The 23,629-nt window shown below is 45.4% G+C and overlaps 1 protein-coding gene across 8 annotated transcripts in view; it reads left to right on the top strand.

Moving 5' to 3' along the window:
* The window catches only part of LOC109902150 (MAP7 domain-containing protein 1), a 67,870-nt gene extending 45,334 nt beyond the window's left edge, over positions 1-22,536 (top strand). For 3 of the 8 annotated variants that reach the window (XM_020498262.2, XM_031786597.1, XM_031786594.1), the window contains 12 exons: positions 635-757; positions 1,136-1,275; positions 1,626-1,756; positions 2,791-3,056; positions 3,735-4,023; positions 8,686-8,866; positions 11,593-11,697; positions 13,095-13,145; positions 13,238-13,298; positions 16,790-16,862; positions 17,948-18,183; positions 21,341-22,536. In XM_020498262.2, the coding sequence (XP_020353851.1) occupies positions 635-757; positions 1,136-1,275; positions 1,626-1,756; positions 2,791-3,056; positions 3,735-4,023; positions 8,686-8,866; positions 11,593-11,697; positions 13,095-13,145; positions 13,238-13,298; positions 16,790-16,862; positions 17,948-18,183; positions 21,341-21,351 (1,667 nt within the window). In that variant the 3' untranslated portion in view covers positions 21,352-22,536. The remainder of the gene's footprint in view (positions 1-634; positions 758-1,135; positions 1,276-1,625; positions 1,757-2,790; positions 3,057-3,734; positions 4,024-8,685; positions 8,867-11,592; positions 11,698-13,094; positions 13,146-13,237; positions 13,299-16,789; positions 16,863-17,947; positions 18,184-21,340) is intronic. The other 5 variants (XM_031786598.1, XM_020498264.2, XM_031786595.1 and 2 more) reach the window with 3 other exon arrangements.
* The last annotated feature ends 1,093 nt before the right edge of the window (positions 22,537-23,629 follow it).

The raw sequence follows: 23,629 nt of genomic DNA, 5'->3' as shown, positions 1-23,629 counted from the left end.
CGAGCAAACCTCTGCAGTGGACTTCTTTCATCTCTCTCCTCCCTCGTTTTCAATGTCAATGTTCTGAACAGCTGCCTCCATAGCCAGAGGTGTTTTTCTAAATAAAGGATGTTGCTAACTCTGGCAGTGCTTGCTTTATACTGCTCTGGCATATAGGTTGTGTTCTTCCTCCCTCTCATGTTATTATGTGTCTGGAAGTTTTCCCAGTCTAATCTGGAACCCACCATTTCCCCATAGAGCATGTTTACTAGAGACATAAGGGTTTTTGCGGGTGAGATAGTGTTATTTGATCTGTCATTATAATAAGGTGGGAAAGCTAACTGAGCAAAGCTTAGCTCATTGTCACTATTTCATATTAAACGAGAAGCAAAAGGTCCTTTCTGTGATGCTGCGATGTGAATGCGAGAATGGATCATTACATTTGAGTCATTTACTAAAATTGGTTTGCAATAGTTATCAAACAGTTTGTGGGTATAAGGTGCATTTTAATGCTGTTTGTAGCGATACAGAAGTGGAGACATTCACGGTGTCTCTAAGAGGCAAACCAGCTTTGGAAATGAAGCTGGTTTAACCCTTGGGCCACCATAGGATTTTGAATATATGCGATAACATTGGTAATGTTTGTCCCCTCCAGCAGCCCGTAGCCTCCAGCTGAGCCCTTGGGAGAGCAGCATTGTGGACCGACTGATGACGCCCACCCTGTCCTTTCTGGCCCGTAGTCGCAGCGTCGCCAGCGTGCTCAGCAACGGTAAAGACCGTAAGTAGTTAGCACAGTCACACTGGGATAGATGAGACCTGCTATTAGTGGGTATCTTTGTCATTTAGATCAGCATCTCTCCAACCTATCCTCTTGGCCCCCAGCAGTTCCATGTATTTGACCAATTTGCTCCAGTCAGAGCTAGCATATCTGATTCCACTTGTCAACTAATCATCAAGCCCTTGAATGAGCTTATATGAACTACGATAAGAGGTTTGAGAAACTCTGATGTAGGGTATGTGATGTGATGTGCGGCAATGAATACCTTTGTTTGCTAGGCTCTGCTTGTGTTTTTAGATATGGGTGTCGTATGTATTTCTCCAACCTCCCTTCTCTCTATCTCCCGCCTGCTCTCTATGTGCCTCTCCTTCTCTCCAGAGTCGCCCCTATGCCCTCGTTCGGCCTCGGCCAGCCCGCTGACGCTGTGTGCCCACCGGCCTCACCACCGCTGCTCCGACCGCTGGAGGGTGACGTCCAGCACGCCCGACATCACCCAGCGCCGACGCGACTCCACGCCGGTATGTCAACCACCCCTTTTTCTTTCCTTTCGTGTTTTTCAATTTCATTGGCAGGATAGGGAGGAGAGTAGATGGCAGAGATACAAATCGAAGAGGGTCCTAGACGTTGAAGGGCACAGACAGACAGGACTTCGACACCTGTCGCCTGCAGGCCTGCATGGTCCAACATCTGGAGCGCCGCTGCTAAACCAGAACCTACTACCATCCCTTACCGTTTAAATGCAATGCAACACTGTTTGAAACTTTTCAATAAGCTAGAATGTACCGTGTAATTTTGGTGTTTCGAGAGAGATGTTTTGATCATTCATACCTTTCTGATGGTTTGTGTCTTGGCCCTTGTCTCTCTGCAGATAGAGAAGAAAAAGAAAGAGAAGAAGGACAAGGAGCGGGAGAACGAGAAGGAGAAGAGTGCTCTCAGCAAAGACAAGGTGCTGAAGAAGAGACAGTCCTTACCCAGTATGAGACACAAACCGGACCCCAGGTAACCTACCCTCACACAGATCTACTGTATCTGCCTTTGGCACAGTAAAGCATTGAACACCCTTTACCCACTACTGAGCCGAGTCGAACCAAGTCAAACCAAGGCTGTGCTGTATTGTCCTGGTTACACATCCACCATAGTTGTTGAAAACTTGCAGGAAAGGATCATGTGTAAAGAACATATACAAGCCAGCACAGCATACATAGATTGGGTTGACATTATAGTGTGAATAGGGTGAAATACTACAATTAGAGCTTAGAGTGTTTCTTGAGGTTAGGGATACAGTAAGAGACAAAGATACCATGGCTGTGAGTGCAGATGGTAAAACCAGCGTGTCTGTGTGTTTAAGTGAACTCGGGCTAAGACTTAAAAGCATGAGGCCCCTGAGCCGAAGGATATTTATCCAGTGCGGATATGTGCCGGCCGCGGGACATGGAAATGGATGGGCTCACTGACAGATAGAGGGGAAGAGAGACACAAAAATGAGTGCTGTGACTTAACAAAAGGGTCTAGGGAGAGGGAGAGAGAGAGCGAGAGAGAGAGAGAGAGAGCTGAGAGAGAGAGCGAGAGAGAGAGAGAGAGAGCCCCGAACGGCGACTATTACACTGTCTACTGCTGGGAAACCATCCCATAATGCTCTGTCACAGACCACACAATGTTACACGTGTTATGTTGTGTTGTGTCGTGTCTGACCCTTGCTACCTGGTGAGGTCATGTTTATTGACTGCTGTCTGAGACTTGAGGTTAGGGAGGCACATATGTAACAGAAACAGTTCAATAGTATTAATTCAATGGATGTACTAGTGGTAGTCTCCTTGCTTGATTGTAAATAGAGGCGGGCAATTATTTCATCCCTAGGACTGGATATGACTAAATGTTCGACTAAACTTTACTTAACTGTTGTTTGCTTATTATTATTTACATATTTCTAAGGATTTCTAATGATTTGTCAGACATACTGTATCTATTCATGTTCTTCATAATAGCTCTCTCTCACACTCTGCCCCCCTCGCTCCCTTCCTCCCTCTCTCCAGTCCTAGTCTCTTATCCAGACAGCGGGCTGCCTCACCTGCCACTACTCCTAGAGCAAGACCTTCCTCCTCTTCTCCTAGCCCTGCTGCCTCCCCCAAACCTCCCTCCTCAGCCCGGGCTAGTCCCTCCACCCCCAAGGCCCGGCCCAAGAGGGCTAGGACCCCGGCCCGGGTGGACCACGGGCGCACCTCCTCCCCCGTACCCCTGGAGAGGGCCAGGGAGACCCGCGGCCGTAGGTCAGCCACGCCCGAGGAGCCCAAAGGCAAGAGTGAGTATGCAGTAGCTAGTTAGTACCCCCAGGTGGAGGGTTATGTGTTAGTACAGTGTACTCCTCTTACAGGGATGAGAGAACACTGTGTACCCATACAATTAATTTAATTTCCCCCTGACACAAGTTGGATTTCAGTGTGTCTGTTTTCTGTAGGCCAATGCCTGCCACGGCTGATTCATACTTTACTTCTTTAGTTCTTTGTGGTTTGGCTCAGTTGTTCCCTTTGCTGAGAAGAGTGAACTTGAAACTCAAACTGGAAAAAGGGAATGCCTACGTACGCGTGTCAGTGCGCAGTAGCGTCGGCACAGCCAGAGGATGATTACCGTCGTAGTTAATTAGGCACACCAGCTCGTTAAGTGAGTTACACAGCTTCTCTGTCTTGCTCTCCTTCACACTCATTGAGGAACAGCAGAGGTGGTGCTAATTACTGAAAAATGCTATAATTACAAGTCTCCCAAGTTTACAGAATCCAAAAATGGCCAAAGTTTCCATGCTTTGCCACTGTTTGAATCAATCAAGACGAATCTAGACCAGAGGTCCAGTGTACGTGTCATAGTGTAATTACACAGTTTTATCAAGGTTTTATAAAGAAGACGATAGCGTGAACAGTGATTTGTCTATTGAAATTGGACTTTCCCATTCCTCTCCTCTTTTCCTGTTCAACTCTCTCTCCAGGCTCCCCCGTTCCTTCAATCGTGGTATCCTCTGCTCTGCCCACGCCCCCTTCGCTGAGTACACCAAACACGACGGCCACCACCACTCCCTCTGAGGTCCCTCCTTCTGCCCAATCAGCCCCAAGTATCCCTGCATCGTCCCCAGCCCCAGCCTCCTCGTCAGCCAAGCCCATGGCGGGCACCAACAACCCAGAGGAGGCCGCCCGGATCCTGGCCGAGAAGAGGAGGCAGGCCCGGGAGCAGAGGGAGCGGGAGGAGCAGGAGAAACGCGAGCTGGAGGAGAGAGAGAAGTGAGAATCATATTATCCTCATTTGCAGTACATAAACCCACACTGGAGAGAGCCAGAGCAGCGTCTAGTCGGGTTGCAAAATTCCTGACATTTCCACAATATTCCCAGGTCTTCCAGAAACACCTTATATCCATGATCCTTTCTACTGTAAAGACAACCTATCTCTTACCAGCTTGAAGGGACAAGGTGGAAGTAACCATGGCAGCACATCACAATTTGAATAATTTCAAGTGTAAAGCATCAGCATATGGAGTACAGTACAGTTCTCCACTGTATCGTATGCAGGGCAGAATTAGACCACACAGCGCTGTCTGTGATACAGTATGTGTGGTGCTCGTGTTACCCCCAGAGGTGTGGAGCTGTTGACATTTGTGTAACGCCTTAAGTTGCCCCCCTCCGCTCAGGTTTATGAGCTAAAAAGGATTTCCCGCGTCAGCCTATTGTGTCATGTTGACCACAGTTACTATGTGACCACTGGGTATTTATATCGGGACAGCTGTCAGGCTGGGCAATGGGCTCCTGTTGCTCTCTGTTCCTCTCCATTTTATCAGCAGGCAACTATTTCCTTTTAAAATAGTTTCATTTTCCTGATTGTGTTCAACTTTTTATTTTCCTGACACAGCTATTGCCAATGTTGTACAAAGACAACGATTCACTCTTTAAGACAGAGCACATGTTAACTGATTTATTCTAAATCTAGATGTATACAGTGCCTTCTGGAAAGTAACTCAGACCCCTTGACTTTTTCCACATTTTGTTAGGTCACAGCCTTATTCTAAAATTGATTTAATCATTTTTTACACACACATTGTTTGCTAATTTATAAAAAATAAAAAACTTATATCACATCTACAGTGGCAAGAAAAAGTATGTGAACCCTTTGGAATTACCTGGACTTCTGCATAAATTGGTCATCAAATTTGATCTGATCTTCATCTAAGTCACAACAATAGACAAACACAGTCTAATTCAACTAATAACACACAAATTATTGTATTTTTCTTGTCTATATTCAATACATAATTTAAACATTCACAGTGTAGGTTGGAAAAAGTATGTGAACCCCTAGGCTAATTACTTTTCCAAAAGCTAATTGGAGTCAGGAGTCAGCTAACCTGGAGTCCAATCAATGAGATAAGGTAGGTAGGTGATGTTGGTTTGAGCTGCCCTGCCCTATAAAAACACTCACAAAATGTTAGTTTGCTATTCACAAGAAGCATTGCCTGATGTGAACCATGCCTCGAACAAGAAGAGATCTCAAAAGACCTATGATAAAGAATTGTTGACTTGCATAACGCTGGAAAGGGTTCCAAAAGTATCTCTAAAAGCCTTGATGTTCATCAGTCCACGGTAAGACAAATTGTCTATAAATGGAGAAAGTTCAACACTGTTGCTACTCTCCCTAGGTGTGGCTGTCCTGCAAAGTTTACTGCAGCAGCACAGATCAGAATGCTCAATGAGATTAAGAAGAATCCTAGAGTGTCAGCTAAAGACTTACAGAAATCTCTGTAACATGCTAACATCTCTGTTGATGAGTCTACGACACGTAAAACACTAAACAAGAATGGGGTTCATGGGAGGACACTGCTGTCCAAAAAAAAACATTGCTGCATATCTGAAGTTCGCAAAAGAGCACCTGGATGTTCCACAGCGTTACTGGCAACATATTCTGTGGACAGATTAAACTAAACTAAAGTTGAGTTGTTTGTAAGGAACACACAACCCTATGTGTGAAGAAAAAAGGCACAGCACACAACATCAAAACCTCATCCTAACAGTAAAGTATGGTGGAGGGAGCATCATGGTTTGGGGCTGCCTCAGGGCCTGGACAGCTTACTATCATCAACGGAAAAATGAATTTGCAAGTTTATCACGACATTTTGCAGGAGAATGTAAGGCTCGCCAATTGAAGCTCATCAGAAGTTGGGTGATGCAACAGGACAATGACCCAAAACACAAAAGTAAATCAACAGCAGAATGGCTTCAACAGAAGAAAATAAACCTTCTGGAGTGGCCCAGTCAGAGTCCTGCCCTCAACCCGTTTTGAAACACTGTGACATGACCTCAAGTGAGCGGATCACACCAGACATCCCAAGAATATTGCTGAAATGAAACAGTTTTGTAAAGAGGAATGGTCCAAAATTCCTCCTGACCGTTGTGCAGGTCTGATCCACAACTACAGAAAACATTTGGTTGAGGTTATTGCTGACAAAGGAGGGTCAACCAGTTATTAAATCCAAGGGTTCACGTACTTTTCCCACCCTGCACGGTGAATGTTTACACGGTGTTCTCAATAAAGACATGAAAAAATAGAATTTTTTGTGTGTTATTAGTTTAAGCAGACTGTGTTTGTCTAGTGTTGTGACTTAGATAAAGATCAGATCACATTTTATGACCAATCTATGCAGAAATCCATGTAATTCCAAAGGGTTCACATTAGAGGTCGACAGATTAATCGGAATGGCCGATTAATTAGGGACGATTTCAAGTTTTCATAACAATCGGTAATCTGCATTTTTAGACACCGATAATGGCCGATTACATTGCACTCCACGAGGACACTGCTCGTAACAATCGGTAATCTGCATTTTTAGACACCGATCATGGCCGATTACATTGCACTCCATGAGGACACTGCGTGGCAGGCTGACTACCCGTTATGTGAGTGCAGCAAGGAGCCAAAGTAAGGTGCTAGCTAGCCTTAAACGTATCTTATAAAAAACAATCAATCTTAACATAATCACTAAACTACACATGGTTGATGATATTACCAGTTTATCTAGCTTGTCCTGCGTTGCATATAATCGATGCGGTGCCTGTTAATTTATCATTGAATCAAATCAAATGTATTTATATAGCCCTTTGTACATCAGCTGATATCTCAAAGTGCTGTACAGAAACCCAGCCTAAAACCCCAAACAGCAAGCAATGCAGGTATAGAAGCACGGTGGCTAGGAAAAACTCCCTAGAAAGGCCAAAACCTAGGAAGAAACCTAGAGAGGAACCAGGCTATGTTGGGTGGCCAGTCCTCTTCTGGCTGTGCCGGGTGGAGATTATAACAGAACATGGCCAAGATGTTCAAATGTTCATAAATGACCAGCATGTTCGAATAATAATAAGGCAGAACAGTTGAAACTGGAGCAGCAGCACGGCCAGGTGTACTGGGGACAGCAAGGAGTCATCATGTCAGGTAGTCCTGGGGCATGGTCCTAGGGCTCAGGTCCTCCGAGAGAGAGAAAGAAAGAGAGAAGGAGAGAATTAGAGAACGCACACTTAGATTCACACAGGACACCGAATAGGACAGGAGAAGTACTCCAGATATAACAAACTGACCCTAGCCCCCCGACACATAAACTACTGCAGCATAAATACTGGAGGCTGAGACAGGAGGGGTCAGGAGACACTGTGGCCCCATCCGAGGACACCCCCAGACAGGGCCAAACAGGAAGGATATAACCCCACCCAGTTTTTCATGAAGGACCTCTGATTCTCATGGAGAATGACAGGCTACTTCGCCAAACTGGTAATTTAACAAGAGCATTTGCGAACAAAGCACTGTCGTTGCACCAACGTGTACCTAACCATAAACATCAATGCCTTTCTTAAAATCAATACACAAGTATATATTTTTAAATCTGCATATTTATGTAATATTGCCTGCTAACATGCATTTCTTTTAACAACAGGAAAGTGTGTCACTTCTCTTGCGTTCTGTGGAACAGAGTCCGGGAATATGCAGCAGTTTGGGCCACCTGGCTCGTTCATTATTTATTTGAGGCTAAATTGATTTGATTGATGTATTATATTAAGTTAAAATAAAAGTGTTAATTCAGTACTGTTGTAATTGCCATTATTACAAATATATATATATATTTTTTTAAATCGGCCAATTAATCGAGATCTGCTTTCTTTGGTCCTCCAATAATCGGTATCGGTGTTGAAAAATCATAATCGGTCGACCTCTAGTTCACATACTTTTTCTTGCCACTGCACACAAGTATTCAGACCCTTTACTCAGTACTTTGTTGAAGCAACTTTGGCAGTGATTATGACGCTACAATCTTTGCACACCTGTATTTGGGAAGTTTCTCCCATTCTTCTCTGCAGATCCTCAAGCTTTGTCACGTTCAATGGGGAGCGTTGCTACACAGCTATTTTTAGGTCTCTCCAGAGATGTTCAATCAAGTCCGAGCTCTGGCTGGGCCACTCGAGGACATTCAGAGATTTGTCCCGAAGCCACTCCTGCGTTGACTTGGCTGTGTGTATAGGGTCGTTGTTGTGTAGCAACGTGAACCTTCTCCCCAGTCTGAGGCCCTGAGCACTCTGGAGCAGTTTTTCATAAAGGACCTCTCTGTACTTTGCTCCGTTTATCTTTCCCTTGATCCTGACTAGTCTCCCATTCCTTGCCGCTGAAAAACATCCCCACAGCATCATGCTGCCACCGCCATGCTTCACCGTAGGGATGGTGCCAGGTTTCCTCCAGATGTGACACTGCCATTCAGGCCAAAGAGTTCAATCTTGGTTTCATCAGACCAGAGAATCTTGTTTCTCATGGTCTGAGAGTCTTTAGGTGCCTGTTGGCAAACTCCAAGCGAGTAGCGAAGGTGGGGAAGAGACTGCATTATAGGTAGGATTGCTAAATGCTTGTCATCCTTTGCTCAGGGTCCTGCGAGAGGAGCGTAAGCTGCGGGAGGCGGAGGAGAGCAAGCGCAGAGAGGAGGAAGCGCGCCTCATGGCTGAGGAGCAGCGCCTGAGAGACGAGGCCCAGCGTGCGGATGAGGAGAAGGAAGCGCAGGAGAGAGCCAGGGCAGAGCAGGAGGAGAATGAGCGCCTACAGAAACAGGTGAACAAGCACCCCAACTGCCAGCAGACAGAGGGAGCTAGTCTACACACACAGAGGGGGGGGGGGGGGGGCTAGTCTACACACACAGAGGGAGCTAGTCTACACACACAGAGGGGGGTAGTCTACACACACAGAGGGGGGCTAGTCTACACACACAGAGGGGGGTAGTCTACACACACAGAGGGAGGTAGTCTACACACACAGAGGGGACTAGGCTACACACACATAGGGGACTAGGCTACACACAGAGGGGACTAGGCTACACACACAGAGGGGACTAGGCTACACACACAGAGGGGGCTAGTCTACACACACAGAGGGGACTAGGCTACACACACAGAGGGGACTAGGCTACACACACAGAGGGGGCTAGTCTACACACAGAGGGGGCTAGTCTACACAAACAGAGGGGACTAGGCTACACACACAGAGGGGGCTAGTCTACACACAGAGAAGGAAGCGCAGGAGAGAGCCAGGGCAGAGCAGGAGGAGAATGAGCGCCTACAGAAACAGGTGAACAAGCACCCCAACTGCCAGCAGACAGAGGGAGCTAGTCTACACACACAGAGGGGGGGGGGCTTGTCTACACACACAGAGGGAGCTAGTCTACACACACAGAGGGGGGTAGTCTACACACACAGAGGGGGGCTAGTCTACACACACAGAGGGGGGTAGTCTACACACACAGAGGGGGGCTAGTCTACACACACAGAGGAAGCTAGTCTACACACACAGAGGGAGCTAGTCTACACACACAGAGTGGGGTAGTCTACACACACAGAGGGAGGTAGTCTACACACACAGAGGGGACTAGGCTACACACACAGAGGGGACTAGGCTACACACACAGAGGGGACTAGGCTACACACACAGAGGGGACTAGGCTACACACACAGAGGGGACTAGGCTACACACACAGAGGGGGCTAGGCTACACAAACAGAGGGGACTAGGCTACACACACAGAGGGGGCTAGTCTACACACAGAGGGGCCTAGTCCACACACACAGAGGGGCCTTGTCCACACACACAGAGGGGCCTAGTCCACACACACAGAGGGGCCTAGTCCACACACACAGAGGGGCCTAGTCCACACACACAGAGGGGCCTAGTCCACACACACAGAGGGGCCTAGTCCACACACACAGAGGGGCCTAGTCCACACACAGAGAGGGGCCTAGTCCACACACAGAGAGGGGCCTAGTCCACACACAGAGAGGGGCCTAGTCCACACACAGAGAGGGGCCTAGTCCACACACAGAGAGGGGCCTAGTCCACACACAGAGAGGGGCCTAGTCCACACACACACAGAGGGGCCTAGTCCACAGACAGAGAGGGGCCTAGTCCACACACACAGAGGGGGCTGGTCTACACACACACCGAGGGGGTTGGTCTACACACACACCGAGGGGGCTGGACTACACACACAGAGGGGGCTGGACTACACACACAGAGGGGGCTGGACTACACACACAGAGGGGGCTGGACTACACACACAGAGGGGGCTGGTCTACACACACAGAGGGTGCTGTCTGTCCATCTTTCTGTCCGTATGTCCGTCTGCTTTTCTTATTGTCCACCTGCTTTGTGACAGAGAGCCTTCTGTAACCCTGTCTGTATTTAACACCCTCTCTGTCCCATATCACTACTTTAGCCAAGTTTGTCATCTACCTGACCTCAATTGATAAGGCATATCTCATAACCAACCTTGTTTCGTATATTTGTCCAAAACCCTTTCAACCAATGTGATTTGTCGTTAGCATCAGTCAATATTTTCCTAATGGCTACAAACATTGACATTAATGCACATTGAATTACCCCTTTCGCTTTTTGGAGATCAGCACAAAAGGCCTGAGTCTGTTTGACACACTGTCGACTTCCTGTATTTACCAATGGTTTTACCGCTGTTGCTCAGGAGCAGTCGAGAATCCCGAGGAACAGATGTCAGTCAGTTAGCCGGAAAACACTGTGATTCACAGAAGTGTTTGTTTGCAGTGTTAACATAGACTGTGTGATAGGAGATAGGAGCTGCCCCTGGGTTTGTGTGGTTTCTGTCCCTGTCTAAGTGGTTGTTTTCTCTGGCTGGCGATCCTATGATACCGTCTAGTGCGTTGTCAGTGAAGTGTCTTTCGTAGTTTCAATAATTATGTATTTTAAACATACAGGAGCCTAGAAAGGGTATTGTGTTCAATGACAGGTGTAATACAATGACAAAATTCTCACCATGTTGAAAGTGTTCACTTCTGCTACTACAAAAAGATAGTATTTCCTGTAGTTTTATACAGTCCACTTTCTCCCTCAGGATAACGTATATACAACAACACTATTGGTGGTAGTAACATGTTATTAGCATTGTAAAATCCATACAATTAAATGGAACACTAGAATGGACGTTGGCATCCCAGCGGTGTGACTAAAAAGGTTGCCACCTTGGTCAGTAATATAATGTATCTCTATGGTAACCCTTACGGATTTCACATGAATTTCACATGTGATCCCATGTGAAGTGTTCCAAAAAAACACATGTTCATGTGATCTTATTGTGCAGCTTATGTGATAACATGTGACAACCTGTAAAGCAACGTGTGATAACATGAAACCACACACGCGTGTAAACATGTTGACCACGTGTAAAAGTGTTCCAAAAACACATGGGAAATGTATGTTTTTTTTTATTTTTCTCTGTAAGGGAAGAGCATACCACATTGTAATCTGTATGCTTTCCAGAGAGAGGAGGCTGAGGCTAAGGCCAAGGAGGAGGCCGAGAAACAGCGTCTGGACAGAGAGAAACACTTCCTGAAGGAGGAGCAGGAGAGGCTGGAGAGGAAGAAGGTAAGAAAAGGTCCATGCGTTCATTCCACTACATGAGTATACCCCACCAGCGTCCTCTATACCCTGGTATCCATATCTGTGCTGTGTAGCCAACTCCTATTTAATTCCAGCCATTGTCATGCCAAAGCAGTTGGCAAGACAGCACAAACAGACTGTTTCTGCGCTATTGCCATCTCCTTATGGAATTGTCATGCCAAACAGACTGGCAAACTACTGTGTTTCTTCTGTGTTGCCTGTACTGTACATCTTCCAAAAGTACAGAGTGAAATGTTTAGTGTACATTACAGTAAGCTCCCACGGGTCCTTATTCATTCAAAACGGTTATTATTGCGGGATCAGTCAAAAAATAACATTGTTCTAGTAGCAACAGGAAAGCATGCTTGATTTTGGCTTCTAATTACGTGTATTTTTGTTTCACTCTTTAGACCAGGATTTGTTGAAGATAATATCAACTTTCACATTCTTGCCGCCAAAAAGAATGATGTTGTTGGCTTTCCCTGGCTACTTGTTTTGATTTAATAGGGCTTACAGTCTCTATTTGTGTGAGCGGAAGACTATAAACTAGGTCCAAGACCCCAGGCTAGATATTAACAGTAATGATGGAGAGTGAGTCCTAACTGGCCCCGTTCAGTATGCAGCCCAGGGTTTTGTGTTCTGCCCTCACCTGGTGTACCACCCGCAGTCACACCATGCTGCAACCTGCTAAGTCTGCTCTCTCTCTCTTACTCACCCTCTCTTTTTTCCTTCCTGTCAGTCTCTTGTCCTCCGTCATCCCTCGCTCTCCCATTCTCCCTTCATTATTTCTCTACCCCTCTCTCTTTCTGTCTGTTTCTCTCCCTCTCCCTCTTTCTTTCCCTTCTCTCTCCCTTCTCTCTCTCTCTCTCTCTGTCTTTCCCTCTCTCCCTTCTCTCTCTCTCTCTTTTCCCCTCTCCCTTCTCTCTCTTTCACTCTCTCCTCCCTCTTTTTCCCCATCTCTTATCTGAGGCTGCCAGCCCATGCAGCTCAGCTGGCCAAAGCAGCTCCACATTGTGTGTTGAGCCAGGCTCTAGTGGTATTACTGCACAAGAACAGTATGTCCTCTACCCAAACCCCTGCTTAGTCACACACCTCTGCACACTGGTCCACAGCTGCTGTTACATACCTGACTGAGTATGGATTCTGTGTTCTGTGGAAGCTCGCTCACACACGCATGAATGCATGGACGTGCACCGACGCACACACACCAGAGTTCGGTGCCAACAAGGAGTCCATTGAGTTTAAGTTACTGCACATTTACTGTGTTCCTCTGTGATTCAACCCATGGGGACTGAGTACTTCATCTGCATCCTCCACCTTGTTAACATTCTCAGTGTATTCCCTCTCTCTGACCATTGTCATCTTTGTGCCTTCTTCCTTAGCGTCTCGAGCAGATCATGAAGAGGACACGCAGGACAGACGGAGGGGAAAAGGTACTTTTGTTAAAAAGGCACAATGGCAATGCCTTTGCAACATTGGCTCAATTTTAAATGCATGTAACATGTGATAATCTATCTCTCTATAGAAAGACACCAAGTACCCACCTCCCTCCCAAGTCAATGGCAAAGAGGCCAAGAGCAACAAAGGTAAGCAGAAAATGAAATGCAGCGTAAACCGGCGTCCATCTTTGGTCATTATATTGCTCTTGTGTTCAGGAAATCGACGTTTGGACTCGGAGTCAAACAATTTGTCTCAATTAATCCTGAAAGGAAATGTATTCATTTAGATTCATTCATCGATGATATCTCGGGGGGAACGGATTCAAACATCAGTGTGCTGTGTCCCTGGTCCTTTTCCAGCCTGTGTTTCACTGCCACATTAATGGAGAAGTTCAGCTCTACATACTTACTGGTTTAATAAACAAATTAATTCCCACTGGGCACAGACGTCAATTCAATGTCTATTCCACGTTCGTTCAACGTTGATTCAACCAGTGTGTGCCCAGTGGGATAATTTGGCTTCTTTGATTGGATGGCTGTATCAGTCTTAATGTTAACTTTGACATTTGTTCACTCGAAATAAAAATCCAAATCCCCATTGCCTACATTGCCAAATTCCAAGTTACACACCCATAGTTTAAAGTAGGATTTAGCTGACTGTGTTGTTTATGTTTAGGCCCGATTATATAGGATTAAAAGAAGTATCTCACTGATCTATTCCCTACCTCTTCCTATATAATAGGAATCTTATTGATTTAGAATGGAGGGACTGAACTTCTACTTTTCACCCCTACAGTTTAGCTTCAGTACTTTGTCAAGTCAAGTTCATCTAAGCCAATTGTAGGTACTAAAATACCCGTTTTAGTACCTACAACCCGTAAGAGCTCGCAAACAGTAAAACAATATGAACATACATTTATTTTTATTTTATTTATTTATTTTACCTTTATTTAACCAGGTAGGCAAGTTGAGAACAAGTTCTCATTTACAATTGCGACCTGGCCAAGATAAAGCAAAGCAGTTCGACAGATAAAACGACACAGAGTTACACATGGAGTAAAAACAAACATACAGTCAATAATGCAGTATAAACAAGTCTATATACAATGTGAGCAAATGAGGTGAGAAGGGAGGTAAAGGCAAAAAAGGCCATGATGGCAAAGTACGTACAATATAGCAAGTAAAATACTGGAATGGTAGTTTTGCAATGGAAGAATGTGCAAAGTAGAAATAAAAAATTATGGGGTGCAAAGGAGCAAAATAAATAAATAAATAAAAATTAAATACAGTTGGGAAAGAGGTAGTTGTTTGGGCTAAATTATAGGTGGGCTATGTACAGGTGCAGTAATCTGTGAGCTGCTCTGACAGTTGGTGCTTAAAGCTAGTGAGGGAGATAAGTGTTTCCAGTTTCAGAGATTTTTGTAGTTCGTTCCAGTCATTGGCAGCAGAGAACTGGAAGGAGAGGCGGCCAAAGAAAGAATTGGTTTTGGGGGTGACTAGAGAGATATACCTGCTGGAGCGTGTGCTACAGGTGGGAGATGCTATGGTGACCAGCGAGCTGAGATAAGGGGGGACTTTACCTAGCAGGGTCTTGTAGATGACATGGAGCCAGTGGGTTTGGCGACGAGTATGAAGCGAGGGCCAGCCAACGAGAGCGTACAGGTCGCAATGGTGGGTAGTATATGGGGCTTTGGTGATAAAACGGATTGCACTGTGATAGACTGCATCCAATTTGTTGAGTAGGGTATTGGAGGCTATTTTGTAAATGACATCGCCAAAGTCGAGGATTGGTAGGATGGTCAGTTTTACAAGGGTATGTTTGGCAGCATGAGTGAAGGATGCTTTGTTGCGAAATAGGAAGCCAATTCTAGATTTAACTTTGGATTGGAGATGTTTGATATGGGTCTGGAAGGAGAGTTTACAGTCTAACCAGACACCTAAGTATTTGTAGTTGTCCACGTATTCTAAGTCAGAGCCGTCCAGAGTAGTGATGTTGGACAGGCGGGTAGGTGCAGGTAGCGATCGGTTGAAGAGCATGCATTTAGTTTTACTTGTATTTAAGAGCAATTGGAGGCCACGGAAGGAGAGTTGTATGGCATTAAAGCTTGCCTGGAGGGTTGTTAACACAGTGTCCAAAGAAGGGCCGGAAGTATACAGAATGGTGTCGTCTGCGTAGAGGTGGATCAGGGACTCACCAGCAGCAAGAGCGACCTCATTGATGTATACAGAGAAGAGAGTCGGTCCAAGAATTGAACCCTGTGGCACCCCCATAGAGACTGCCAGAGGTCCGGACAGCAGACCCTCCGATTTGACACACTGAACTCTATCAGAGAAGTAGTTGGTGAACCAGGCGAGGCAATCATTTGAGAAACCAAGGCTGTCGAGTCTGCCGATGAGGATATGGTGATTGACAGAGTCGAAAGCCTTGGCCAGATCAATGAATACGGCTGCACAGTAATGTTTCTTATCGATGGCGGTTAAGATATCGTTTAGGACCTTGAGCGTGGCTGAGGTGCACCCATGACCAGCTCTGAAACCGGATTGCATAGCAGAGAAGGTATGGTGAGATTCGAAATGGTCGGTAATCTGTTTGTTGACTTGGCTTTCGAAGACCTTAGAAAGGCACGGTAGGATAGATATAGGTCTGTAGCAGTTTGGGTCAAGAGTGTCCCCCCCTTTGAAGAGGGGGATGACCGCAGCTGCTTTCCAATGTGAACATGCAGAGTCAGAAACAGCACAATTATCTCATTAGACTAGGCTAAAAGCACGAATGAAATAAATATGTAGTGCTGCTCGTGAAGTGCTGTAGTTCCGGAGAAAATGGAATAAAAAGGTCCGTGAACAGTCCCTGTCCTCCCTCCTGATATTTAGAATGTTTTGTCTTTGGTTTCATCGCCGTCTGCATTGTGTTCCCTTTTCATATGAAGACTATTTAATACTATTGTTAGCATCCCAGCCCCACTGCTTTCATTTAGGACAGTATAACCCATGCGTGTGCTTATTGTTTGCAGTCCAAACCCAGTCTGGGGGCTTTTCTGTTTCTGGGAATATCTCATGGCAGTGCATTGCATTGCAGGGTTGGCTTAGTGACTGTAAATGGACCACTCGCCACATTTAGCCGGTCAATTTAATTCCGTCTTATTCTATCTTTATTGTCACGGCAGGGACAGTCACTGTGCAGCCAGGTGTACATAAGACACAATAAATACAGTGTTCACAGTGTTTATACAATCCCCATCCCCATTTGACCACACACACACACAACATTTTCCGATGAGAAGGATGAGTAGGAAATGGGGATAGGGGATTTGAGTCCATGTGGATTCCAGTATGATGGAAACCATTATGGTGGGGAGTCCAGGCAAGTTGTGTGGCGCTGCTCCTCTCCAATCAGGCCTTTGGACACACTCACACAAACACACACTCACACGTGCGCGCACGCACCCACATGCTCAAATACGGACGCACCAATACACACACACACAGCCCAAGGATGTAATCATGAATCCAGCACTGGTTGGATCCATCCTTCATATTGTCATAGCACTGTCTGTGCTTGCTTCAGGGTGGCCCTGTGAACTGTGTGTGTGCTTGCACGTGTGTGTGTGTTTTACAGTGGATTTGATTTGTTTCCGCAGCCTCTGCTGACTACCAGCCAAGCCCAGAGATCAACAAGAATACAGAGAACGACCATAGTGGTTTGAGAGACAGGTAAGGCTCAAAAACGGTGTCCTCTATTTCCTCTTGTCCAAAAATATCTGTTAGAAATGTAAAATAGCAAGCCGTGCACTACCGTTATTACAAGACCATCATGCGCGCTAGAAAACAAGCAAACCAGAAGTATTGGATGCCTTTTTATTTTATACATTTTTTTCTTTCATCTTCATTTAACCAGGTAGGCCAGCTGAGAACAAGTTCTCATTTACAACTGCGACCTGTCCAAGATAAAGCAAAGCAGTGCGACAGAAACAACAACACAGAGTTACACAGAAACAAATGTGCTGTCAATAACACATTAGAAAAATCTATATACAGTGTGTGCAAATGTAGTAAGATTAGGGAGGTAAGGCAATAAATAGGCCATAGTGGCGAAATAATGACAATTTATCATTAGCACTGGAGTGATAGATCTGCAGATGATGATGTGCAAGTAGAGATACTGGGGTGCAAAAGAGTAAAAATAAATAACAATATTGGGATGAGGGAGTTGGGTGGGCTATTTACAGATGGGCTGTGTACAGGTGCAGTGATCAGGTAAGCTGCTCTGACAGCTGATGCTTAAAGTTAGAGAGGGAGATATAAAACTCCAGCTTCAGTGATTTTTGCAGAGAACTGGAAGGAAAGTTGTCCAAAGGAGGAGTTGGCTTTTGGGATGACCAGTGAAATATACCTGCTGGAGCGCGTGCTACGGGTGGCCTTCTAACCAAGACCTGTACCGATTTGTATAGTTTCAAACCGCAAAAGAAAACAGAGAGTCTCTGTAAATAGGCTTTCAGTAGAAAAAGAGATATTGTTTATTTATCTATTGAAATATGTTTTTTTGTTCGAGGGGTAGTGTAATATAAGGTTTGAGGTCTTCAGTTAGCCACTGAGGGCAGACCAGGGTTGTATTCAGTGATGTGAAACGTTATGAATGTTGCTGTCATCGTTCTATCTATCTGACAATCATTTCTGTTCAACGTTATAGCTACAGTATAATGTTACATCTTCCTGAACAGGCCCGAGGAGAAAATCTGCAACTGAACCACTTGGGGCCATAGTCCTTTTGTCTGTAACCATGTTTCACCCTCCCACAGCTCCACGGTCCATGTGATCAACGGTGTCCAGCCTGCCAGACACGAGAATGGCCTGTCTAGCAAGGGGGACACCGCACACTTTGAGGAGGTCATCCAGCTAGCCAATCAAGGCAACAGCAGCAACGGGGGGAGGGAGAAATCAGAGAGTGACATGCCCACTGAACCAATCCTGGCCTTTGAAAGTGATGAGCCCTTCCTGAAAAAAGTGGGCCCCATGAAGCCTCAGCATGTCGCAGGTACATAGACAGAGAGAACGGGAACTCCAAGGACCGGTTTCCTGGACACCGATTATACTTAGTCTTGGACTAAAATGCATTTGAATAGAGAATCTCCATTGAACATGCTTTTCAGTCTAAGACTAGGCTTAATCTGTGTCTTGGAATCTGTGTCTTGGAAACCGCCCTCAAATGACATCATAACCTAATAATATTGTATCAGCTGTGCCAATATTTCCAGGGATTCAAGCAAGGAATCTTATCCGAGTATCCTCAACCCCTGACAGTGTTCTTAACTATAGATTAAGCTGTGGTTCAAATACAGCAGTAATAATGGTCTCGCATCTGCTCTGGTGACTGACTTTTCACATTAGGGCCAGGGTTCACAACGTGCCATAAAGTGGCGCCATGGGTTCGTAGTGTTGTCCTTGGCAACGAAGACCCGTCCAACTGAGCCGGTCGGTTTAGTGTCGTCTTAGATGCAAGTCGTCACCCGTGCGTACGTCCCTGGGGAAAGAGAGGGGGAGAGAAAGGGAGGTACAGTGTGGAGAACAAGTATTTGATACACTGCCGATTTTGCAGGTTTTCCAACTTACAAATCATGTAGCGGTCTGTCATTTTTATCATAGGTACACTTCAACTGTGAGAGACGGAATCTAAAACAAAAATCCAGAAAATCACATTGTATGATGTTTAAGTAATTCATTTGCATTTTATTGCATGACATAAGTATTTGATACATCAGAAAAGCAAACTTAATATTTGGTACAGAAACCTTTGTTTGCAATTACAGAGATCATACGTGTCTTGTAGTTCTTGATCAGGTTTGCACACACTGCAGCAGGGATTTTAGCCCACTCCTCCATACAGACCTTCTCCAGATCCTTCAGGTTTCGAGACTGTCGCTGGGCAATACGAACTTTCAGCTCCCTCCAAAGATTTTCTATTGGCTTCAGGTCTGGAGACTGGCTAGGCCACTCCAGGACCTTGAGATGCTTCTTACGGAGCCACTCCTTAGTTGCCCTGGCTGTGTGTTTCGGGTCGTTGTCATGCTGGAAGACCCAGCCACGACCCATCTTCAATGCTCTTACTGAGGGAAGGAGGTTGTTGGGCAAGATCTCGCGATACATAACCCCATCCATCCTCCCCTCAATACGGTGCAGTCGTCCTGTCCCATTTGCAGAAAAGCATCCCCAAAGAATGATGTTTCCACCTCCATGCTTCACGGTTGGGATGGTGTTCTTGGGGTTGTACTCATCCTTCTTCTTCCTCCAAACACGGCGAGTGGAGTTTAGACCAAAAAGCTCTATTTTTGTCTCATCAGACCACATGATCTTCTCCCATTCCTCATCTGGATAATCCAGATGGTCATTGGCAAACTTCAGACGGGCCTGGACATGCGCTGGCTTGAGCAGGGGGACCTTGCATGCACTGCAGGATTTTAATCAATGACGGCGTAGTGTGTTACTAATGGTTTTCTTTGAGACTGTGGTCCCAGCTCTCTTCAGGTCATTGACCAAGTCCTGCCGTGTAGTTCTGGGCTGATCCCTCACCTTCCTCATGATCATTGATGCCCCACAAGGTGAGATCTTGCATGGAGCCCCAGACCAAGGGTGATTGACCGTCATCATGAACTTCTTCCATTTTCTAATAATTGCACCAACAGTTGTTGCCTTCTCACCAAGCTGCTTGCCTATTGTCCTGTAGCCCATCCCAGCCTTGTGCAGGTCTACAATTTTATCCCTGATGTCCTTACACAGCTCGCTGGTCTTGGCCATTGTGGAGAGGTTGGAGACTGTTTGATTGAGTGTGTGGACAGGTGTATTTTATTCAGGTAATGGGTGGAGAACAGGAGGGCTTCTTAAAGAAAAACTAACAAGTCTGTGAGAGACGGAATTCTTGCTGGTTGGTAGGTGATCAAATACTTATATCATGCAATAAAATGCAAATTAATTACTTAAAAATCATACAATGTGATTTTCAGGATTTTTGTTTTAGATTCCAGGGGGGGGATCCTCCAGCCCCTAGAGTGCCTAAGGTGACACAGAGAGGCGGAGGGAGTGAGGTACCTTAATACCGACTGCTTTCACTCCCAGAGCTCCGGTCGCTAGGCTCAACACCCAGTGTCAAATTCCCTGAGTGTTGGGGAGCTAGCTAGCTGCCAGGAATGGAAACAGGACCCCGGTTATGTACCCCCATCACCCTCACCCCGGCGGGGTCAGTATTACTGCCCCTCCCCCTAGGGCTTAGTCCCCACCTGTCAGCCTGCCAGCAGGTCATACATTATATCCAAAGCAAACAGAAGAGGGTCACCCAGCTGCAGCCAGACGATCTCTGACAATATGACCCACTTTTATCAGAGTGAATTCACTCTGCCACTCACACTGCCTTCAAGTCACAGTCTTTCACAAGTTACCATCACCTTTCTAATCTTCCCTGTCTGTATAGCCCGCACCGTCTTACTATGATGACTTGGAGGGGTTATTTGTTTTATGGCCGTGGGGCTGGGGGTTTGTGACTGGAGAGATTCATATATAGACACTGATTGAATGTTATGATGTAGTTCCATAGATTGGAAATCGGGGACATGTTTGTTTCTAAACATACCACCGGGGGCTAGTTCAAATGGCGATATTCGTGAGCTAGTGTGGTGGACCGTTTAGTTGCCTGACAGGTGCCTCTGTCAATCTATTGCTACTGTTAGCATCAATCATACTATGTTTATCACACTCATAGCGCCAGCTAGCTATCACTCACTCACATGATGGGCGACTGAATGGTCGTTGATGGTCCGTCATTAAAAGGAGTCAGGATTCTGCCTGAAGCCTCTGCTGTTTGGTTTGATTAGCCTCTTCATTTCCCTATTAAAACAAGCCTATAAAGCCTTATGGGTTCATGCCCTTTGTGACATGCACTCAGGACCTTTTAAAATGTAGTATTGTTGCCAGGTCAAGGGTTTATAAGCCTCGTCTTTAGCATGGACAGTGAGGGTGGGTCCTCCTCACACATTTACAAATGCTCAAATTGGCAACCATTTTGGCTCACCATTCAGATGGCGCATTCAGAACGGCTCTAAATGGACACCATTTAGGATCTCTGGTGTCTTTTCTTGTTGTGTGGTGTACCACTGTGTTGAAACTGACCCTCATCTTGTCCTCTCCGTTTATTATCTCTCCAGAGGTCCTGTGAGGTGTGCCACTCACAAAGGCGATTCTTAGGCCCCCCCTCCCGCACCTTCCCGAATCCAGCCTCCACTCGTACGGGTAGAGGGCCCCCCTCTTCCCGAAGGTGCACATCCCCAATGACCTGTGCCAAACCAATCACAGACTGCTTTCTAGGCCCAAAAAAACATAAACTTTCCCTGGGAAGAGGGAAGAAGAAGATGAAGAAGAAGCAACAACTCTGCATTCTGCAAAAAAGACACAAGCAAAACACAAAAACAGGATATGACGTCATCGCCACCCGACAGGGTGCATCAGTGTTACCATTTGTAGATGGTAGAAGATATTGCGGCATCAATTCATCCACAGCAGTATCATCCATGGTAGATTTCAGTAGCCCTGGGGGTAACAAAAAAATACACATTTGACACAAATGAGTAATTGTTGATATTATTATGCTGACGAGTTGAAAGAGAAGTGAGTTGGCTTTTTGTTTCTAATGTTTAGTTTATTTAAGAGAAATGTAAGGACTGGGTACAGTTGTATGTGAATAATGTAAATGAAAACTTGAGAGTTGGACTAAATGAGGGAGGGGTCTGTGGAATAAATTGTGTGTGAATTTATGAAAGGAATCCCAATGTTTACTTAACTCCTGCCTTTCAAGGTTTTCCCAGTAACTAATATGTATTGGAAACGTAATGATGTGGTCTCTATAAACATATTTGTAAATGTTCTGTAAATGGAGCTACACTGCAAATAGAATGTCTCCAAAATACTGAAGAAGACGTTTGACAGCGTTTTGACAATGTAAGAATTACATTGTTGCAGCACAGTGTCAGTTGTCTCCAAGGAGCGCTATAGAAATGAACAAGGGATCAGTTGAACGAAAAACAGCACACACATGGGTACTCCAGATTCAGGATTGGTAAACCTTGGGTCAAATCAGTGATCCATTCAGTTTAATCAGTGTTGAAACAGAATATACACAAGGGCATCCCATCCCACCATTTTAAAAATCAGTGCAGTTTAGTTTTTTTCTCAACCTGAGCAAGAAGCATGATATGCTGCCACCTCCCATCGAAATTCCACAGATTCTAATGTGTTTGAAAATGAAATGCTGGTGTGTGTATATGCTATAAATATATCTTGTTGTGTATTGAAGGGTCAGAGGGAGTATCGGGAGTCTTATTAAAGAGAACATTGTTGTCCAGTAGTCTGTGGTTTAGTTTTCCTTTGTTTTTTTCTTGTCTTTTGTATATAGTCTGTCCAAAATCTGGATGGATGAGATTTGGAATGACACTCGAAACCAGCAAAAATACGACCAAGAAAACACTTGTTACAAAACGGGCGAGACTGAAAAGACAGACACACTGTAGACTATGTTGAGGTTGAATGTGCTCATTGATTGTTTGAATGTCTGTCATTTATCAGAAACAGACAAATCGAACAAAACGAGTATGACGTTTCATCAAGTAGAACATTTAGGAAATATTTCCCCCTTTTAAGCTGGCCTTCAAAATCCAATGCCAACTCATTTAGACACACTGTTGACAGCCTGAGCAACCAAATACAATGCCACACAACCACCAGAAAACCAGATCTGAAGATGGTTTTGAGAGAGAGAGAGAGAGAGAGAGACAGAGACTGACTATCTTTTAGGGGGGGTACAGTGACTTAGCTCAGCTGTTCCCTTCAATTTGGTATTCTTTTCCCAAGGCCCAGTGGGTGTTCATGCCTCCCATGCTCTTACCACATCACTGCTCCCACATTCTGGTGGTGAGAGGGGGCTGACAATGTTGATGAACGCTCGCCATTTGCTGTTCGCCATTCGTTTTCCCTGCAAAGCAGCTGGACTATATTACCAGCACGATTTATGTCCCTCCGCTCCCCAACGTAAACGCATGCAGTACTGATCATCACGCGCAACTCTCATTTGACTAATACGACTTATAACTGCTAATGCACCTTGGCGAGTCTAATGACAATGACTTAATGCAAGACACTAATGGACTTGGCTAGGGAGAAGTACGTTTGACTTATTAACCCAAACACAGAGGTGTCTTCCCCGCACTACTGGTGTGTTTCGAAGTCACTGAAATGTTTTGAGAATCACATTTAGTTTGGTTACTCGGGTTTGGCCTGATTCATGTCTTGGAACAATGATGTAATGGTTTTCTTATTGACTTAACTTCCCCTGTCTAGTTGGATCAGTGAATATTGATAGAATGATACGTGTCCCTGTAGAGTATAAACTAGATGGCTCGTCTTTTTACGAGCACATGATCTAACCGTATAAATCTTATCTC

Source organism: Oncorhynchus kisutch, linkage group LG13 (assembly GCF_002021735.2).
Source record: "Oncorhynchus kisutch isolate 150728-3 linkage group LG13, Okis_V2, whole genome shotgun sequence".
NCBI classification, from domain to species: domain Eukaryota; kingdom Metazoa; phylum Chordata; class Actinopteri; order Salmoniformes; family Salmonidae; genus Oncorhynchus; species Oncorhynchus kisutch.
This window is presented reverse-complemented; position numbering and strand designations above follow the sequence as displayed.